At 35.8% G+C, this 6,961-nt stretch overlaps 1 protein-coding gene across 1 annotated transcript; it reads left to right on the top strand.

Moving 5' to 3' along the window:
- The first annotated feature begins 3,248 nt into the window (after nucleotides 1–3,248).
- On the top strand, nucleotides 3,249–6,013 carry LOC149989768 (aldehyde oxidase GLOX-like). The gene is made up of 2 exons (XM_090248203.1): nucleotides 3,249–4,826; nucleotides 4,962–6,013. The coding sequence occupies exons 1-2, from the start codon at nucleotides 3,559–3,561 to the stop codon at nucleotides 5,284–5,286; spliced, it is 1,593 nt and encodes a 530-aa protein (XP_090104329.1). The 5' UTR covers nucleotides 3,249–3,558; the 3' UTR covers nucleotides 5,287–6,013.
- The last annotated feature ends 948 nt before the right edge of the window (nucleotides 6,014–6,961 follow it).

The raw sequence follows: 6,961 nt of genomic DNA, 5'->3' as shown, positions 1-6,961 counted from the left end.
TAGAGTCATCTTTATAATTATGTGTAAGGAGCTGCAACTTGTTTGAAACATGCACACCCAAATTCCTACTTGCAATTGGTTATTGTAGTTTCTTCTAATAAAATTACTAGTTCTGCAAATTTTACTGTACCATGGTATTTTAGAACACACAATTAGCCAAATAACATCAAGATACCTTTAAATCTTATTCTAATTATTCATATTAGCCTCTAAAAGTAATAAAACTATCTTTTTATAAAAACGTGTTCTAATGTATGCTAAAATTCTGAAACAAAATTTAAATAAATATTAAATAAATATTAAATATTTTAAGATGCTAATAGAAAAATTTATTATACCTTTTAAAAACTTAGAAATCATTTACAGAAACAATAGTAATTAAATTAAAAAATAAAATTCTATTTTCTACATAAATTACTATTAAGTTTAGATATTTTTTTATGCTTCTTCTATCTACTAAATATTTTTTTATAAATTTTTAATAAGTACTAAAACATGGAAAAGACCACTTTAGACATTGATTCGAAGGACTAAACACTATTATCACAAAGAAGAGAAAATACTTAATCAACTAGGATAATTACTACAAAAAGTTTTTAAAATTTTATTTTTATAATTATTAGTTCAATGAGATTCTTATAATCAATAAAATATCCTAAATCCTAATCAATACTTAGAAAATATTTGAATATATAACTTAATATTTTCTTATCATAATATTAAAATACTATTTTGGACAAAACCACCAATTAAAATGGAATTATAGGACCCATAATCTGTGGTAGTAAAATTTATTTATTTTTAATCTATTATTTTTTCAAAAAAAATATAATTTTTTGATATTTTAATATAATTTCTAGTAATAAAATTATAAAAATATATTTTAACTTTATAAAATCTATATCTATTATTAAATTTCTATTAATCTCAAAAAAAATGAAAGATTTTGTATTAATAATGTCTTTATCTTATCTATAAGATGTAAATACCTTGTGATATTTGTAAGAAATAACTTAATATTTTCCACATATTATTTTATATATTTTATAGCAAAGCCAAGTCTATGGCATTTAATGCTTTTGAAAGAATTTTTTAATATTAAAAAAATATTTAAAAATATTCTTTTCAACTTATTTTATATTTTTTATATTTTTTTATTTTTACCTCCATGTATTTAATTCATATTGATAGATGGAATAATGTAAATAATGCAATAAATCTTTAATCTTAGAAATATTCTATTTAATTTTTTTTTATCATAATAATATTTTATTTAAGTTGATGAGCTAAGTATGAAGCCAAAGCAGTAAAATCAAGTATCAAAGCTAAATATATAGCCATAGCTAAATTATTAAAAAAATCAATATTACTACAATTTTTATTGAAAAACTTAGATATGTAATATTATTGTTAATAAAAATTTAATTACTATTAATAATTATAAAAAAATATTTTATATTGATTAAAGAGGTTGTTAAAAAATATATAAATATACGAATATATATATATTAGATAGATACAAAAAATTATATAAATTATTCTAATCTATTTTATCTTCTTCTTCCTATATAAAACATATAAATTTTCCATTACTCTCATTGTATTATATTTTTATTATTAGTTTTAATACATTATTTATTATATGACTTCTATTTTTTTAAAGATTTTTGCTTTTATTCTTAGAGTATGTATTTAGTCTATCTTTTTTATAGTCTTAAATTCTTTCTAATTTTTGCTAGATGTTGCATATTTAAAAGCTTTTTTGGCATATGGTATAGAATTTTTATACTTGTTATTTTTTTTCCAATGCTCAAAAGTATCTTTTAAATACTTCTTCTATCAGTTTCTTTTCTTTCCAATGCCTATCAAGATCTATAAATTATTTCTTTTTTGGAATGCTTTTTAGACCTTCTAAATTGTATAAATTAGTTCTAAAACTCAATATCTATCCAAGCATGGGTCTATATTTTATAATACTAATTATAAATAATTGGATCTTTTAAAATATAAAATTTATCTTATATAAAGATTTTTTGAATTGAATGTATAATAATTTTATAATTCTTTTTTTGTTATAAGATGATTTAATTCAATGTTTCTTTTAACATAATAAAAATCAACTATATCAAAAAGAATATGGTTTTTGGTAATGTAAAATCTATCCAAATTTTTCAAATACTAATGTTAACATATTATATTACACCATAACATCTACTTGTTACAAAATAGTCTTTTGATTGTAGTCTTCTCTTTGCAAAACTACATGCAATTTCTTCTTCCTTGACTAAAACTTTCTTTCAATTAGAAAAAAAATGTAAAGTAATAAGAAAATCGAATCTAAAATCTTGTCGAATAGTCTTAACATTGATAGAAAGTAACAAGAACAAATTTTTATGTTATCCATCACATCAACTCAAAGTTGTTTAAATTCATTATATTTGTTCAAGGAATAGATGTTATCTACATTAATAATAAGAAAATTGAATCTAAAATCTTGTCAATAAATTCTAAACTTCTACTATAAATTAATGAAACCATGTCATCTATCAAAGGTTTGGAGTAAAAATAATAAAACATATCTTAGCAGATCCCTCTAACTCGAATTCCATTTGGTTTCAATAAAAAAATAAATATATATCTATATATATATATATATATATATCATTGTGCAAACTTTCTGATGTAAAAGACGCCTTCGGTCACCAGGATCATTTCAAGGTTTCAACTTGCTTGTCATAAACTAGTGATTTTGAATTCATATTACGTAGCAAAAGGGTTGTTGGATGAAGACGCAACTCTGTGTATCAGATCTCCTCATTGCGTCTTTCGGATAGAGTGGCTCCAAAGATAACAACTCATTGCTCCGGTTCGGTGATTAGAGCACATGTGACTTAGATTTAAAAACTATCACAATCTCTGCTTAAACCTATCCAGCAGATTCCTCACTGCCTTCCTAGTTCCCTTAAAGTCAACACCAATTACCGACTGATGCACAAGACAAAGTTAACAATAGCAACCGAGTAAACTTCAGTTTCCAAGAAACAAGCATTGCCAGACTGCTTCGGTCCAATTTCACAACTGAAGGCTCTGAATAATCACCACAGCTTATCGCAAATGCAGAAATGGCTAAAAACAGATGCCTTACCACCGATCCTGCTGGCTGGGAGGGTTGCAACGTTCATTTTGCATTCCGCACAGCAGCACTACTTATACCCTCCCAATCGCCCTGCCATTCATCACCACTCGGCCAGCTTTGCGGGACCGGAGGGTGTCCCAGTCCTGAAGCACTGGCTGCATATGTGTCATATTTCACGCACCTAGGATTCTCAAGTATAACGCTACCGTCATTGGGTTATAAGTCCTCTGTACACAGTCGAGATCAAAGTTGTTACCGTCTTATTCTGCCTCGTCTTGGTTGATGCTTGGTTAGAGATACTGACGTTCTTGCATGCATTGTTCAGCATTGGTGTCTGTAGTGGTTGAGAAAATAGTTGAGCTGGATTAACATCGCGTTTCAGTCTTGGATTCAAAGTTTGTTTTCCAGGTGCGACGGTGACAATGGGTTTGTCGAAAACCACTCTCGTGGTTCTGGTAACGCTCCAATGCCTGTTGTCATGCGCATACCTTGTGGCGGCCCAGGGCAGTTGGGCTCTGTTGAACAAAAATGCGGGTATATCGTCAATGCATACTGCGGTTACGCACATGAACACAGTCATCATGCTTGATCGTACCAACATTGGGCCCTCCGCCATCAAGCTCCCCGACGGTCGCTGCCGCAAACAGCCTGCGGAGCGCATCTCCAAAACTGATTGCTATGCGCACTCCGTGATGTTCAACCCGGCGAACAACCAGGTCCGCCCGTTGTATGTGTACACGGATACGTGGTGCTCATCAGGGCAGTTCTTCGACAATGGGAGAATGGTGCAGACTGGGGGTGACTTCGAGGGCAACAGGAAAATCAGGACTCTGCAACCATGCGGCGCTGGAGGTAATTGTGACTGGGTTGAACTCGGAGAGAACCTCGCAACCGGCCGCTGGTATGCCTCCAACCAGCTTTTGCCTTCTGGTATTCGGCAGATCATTGTCGGAGGACGCAACACGCCCTCGTACGAGTTTTACCCCAAGAGGAAAGCCGGAGAAGGCTTCTTCAACTTGGGCATGCTGGGAGGATACAACAACCTTTACCCGTTCGTGTATCTGTTGCCGAACGGAGATCTTTTCATTTTCGCGGTCAGAGATTCCGTGCAACTGAACTGGAACTCGGGCAAGGTGGTGAGGGGATATCCTCAGATTCCTGGAAACCCCCGTAACTACCCTTCTGCTGGATCTGCTGCCATGCTTCCCTTGACATGGCAGACGAACTTCGGGTTCGCGGAGATCATGGTGTGCGGAGGCGCAGCCACTGGTGCCTCGAATTCTGGAAATGCGAACGCACCCGCGTCGGCCAGCTGCGGGAGAATTGTGGCCACCGCCGGAAAGCCCAACTGGGCTATGCAGAACATGCCAATTCGGCGTGTTATGGGCGACATGATCAATCTGCCGACCGGAGATATTTTGATCATCAACGGTGCCCAGAACGGATATCAGGGATGGGGGATGGCCAACAACCCTGCCTTGAACCCAGTGAACTACAACCCCACGAAAAAGCAGTTCCAGGTGTATGCGAAGACCAACATTCCCCGCTTGTACCATTCCACCGCAAACTTGCTGGCTGACGGAAGAGTGCTCCTGGCTGGAAGCAACACCCACCAGTTCTACACGTACAATGGACAGTACCCGACTGAACTGCGAGTGGAGGCGTTCTCTCCTCCTTACTTGGGTGCAGGGTGAGTCTCTGACCTGGACGTCCCACAGATTGTCCTTATCCTTTGTGATGCATTGTTCTGTTGTGCGGAATGATGGCGGCGTGCACGTTAGGCTAACTTGAAGGACTGTTTGATGATGATGATGATGATGTCCAGATTCAACGGTGTGAGGCCTGCCATCCAAGGGTATCCCAAGTTTATTAAGTACAAGCAGGTGTTCGTCATGACCTTCACTGTGGGCAAAAGAGTGGGCGGAGTGGAGGTGAACATGAACAGCGCTCCCTACGTGACGCACTCCTTCGCGCAGGGTCAAAGGCAGATGAAGTTGAAGACGTCAGTGCCTGCAAAGGCGGGCAATGCCTGGTCGGTGCAGGTGACTGCAGTCCCCGGAAACACCATCGCCCCTCCCGCATACTACCTCCTGTTCGTGCTCCAGAACGGCATTCCCTCCAAGGGTGTGTGGGTGAAGCAGAACAACTAACTGCGCCTTCACGACGACTGCCGCAGTGTAGTGAAAGCTCGGTGTAGAATACTGAACTGGTGAATAGATGGATCGAAGTGTTATTTTTCTGTGCCAGCCGTTCTAGGACTTGTAGTTGTTGTTGGAGGCTGGACTGCCGCGACGCAGGCGCCAAGGTAGAGTTGCGAGTGTGTCGAAGGTCTGCTGAGCGTCTGCTGGTGGCTTGTGGAGTGTCGGATTTTGTTCGGTAGATAAATGCGAGGATAGTGGGGATCTTTGTAAATTGAGCACGGATGTGGTACATGGGGCGATCAGAAGTCCAAGAATGAGTGGTTATTGTGTTCAGAGACAATAAAAAGGTGGGCCGTAGCGCTGTCCTGCTGCCACCGCAGCAGACAGTTGAATAAAGCTGGGCTTCACCGACGAGGTGAGGTTGAGGTCTAGCACGGGGTGAGATTGAAGGTCGTCCATCGACTACGAAGTCCAAAAGGTCCGGGGTAGGAGGTTTCTTATACAGAGAGGCTGTCGATGGACCAGGTTGAATAATTTAGATACCGCAGCCGCATGAACAATGTGCGTGAGTGGCGGTGATAGATTTTTTTTTCTTTCCAAGGTCGCCTGGAGTCAACCAGGGACTGGGCCTTGGAAGACAATAAGGGCCCGATGGGGCCATGTATTCTTCGCAAACGCAATTTATTCATTCTGCTGCAGAACACACCCTGCTTGTTCTGTTTTCATTTTCTTCTCATTCGTTTGTCATGGGATGGAGAGCTCAGCTCGCACACATTAAACATGTTTTGTCCTGTAAATCGGTCGTTGTGCACATGGGTTTAGTCCTTGTTAGCTCGATCAGTTTTGTTTTGTCGTTGGTATCAGTCCGTGGGAGCTTGATCTTTGATGTCATGCAACATTAGTTGGTTGGATGCAACCAAAACAGAATGTAGTAAAACAGAACCAAGTTGGTAAGGTGGGTGTGTTTGACATTTACAATGTTGAAAACATTTCGAAAGACATTCTTGTCGGAGTAACATATGACAAGAACTATCATGCTTATTTGAACTGCATTTTTTTTTTGGGAAAGGAACAGCTAAAACTGATTGAATATGATGACATACATGTGAACGGTATGACCAGTAATAATCATAGAATACCAAGTGATTCAATCCAAATTCAAAGTTTTTTGTACTATGTTTTGTAACAGATGTTGGTTTTGCATTCAGTGTTGTTTCTAGATATGATTTACAATTACTGTTGTCGCAGTTGATTGAGTTAGTAACTGGTTGTTGATTTTTGCAGTATATTTTTGCTCTGTGTTTTTTTCTTTTTTATTTTGGGGATATTATTTGTCTGTCATATGTGTGTTTTTTCTTTTTGTAATAGTTTTATTAAATGATGGTTTTTTAATATTTATTTAAAATGATTTATATTAAAGTTTAGGATGAACTCTATATATCGATATTTGTATACATGCACTATACAATTGGACTTAGCATAAAGTTATCTTTTTAAAAAATATTTGTTAAAATCCTATAATTTTTTTTATTACAAAGTTATATTAGAATTATATATATTTTCAAATAAAATATAGTTTTAATATGTAGTTTTACACATTGTCTTCACAAATATAGATTCTATATAGCTTAAGCAAGATTATGATTTTATCTATTTTTATAATTAATTATAGTTTAAAATATCT

Source organism: Physcomitrium patens, chromosome 2, assembly GCF_059467195.1.
Source record: "Physcomitrium patens ecotype Gransden chromosome 2, ASM5946719v1, whole genome shotgun sequence".
NCBI classification, from domain to species: Eukaryota; Viridiplantae; Streptophyta; class Bryopsida; order Funariales; family Funariaceae; genus Physcomitrium; species Physcomitrium patens.
This window is presented reverse-complemented; position numbering and strand designations above follow the sequence as displayed.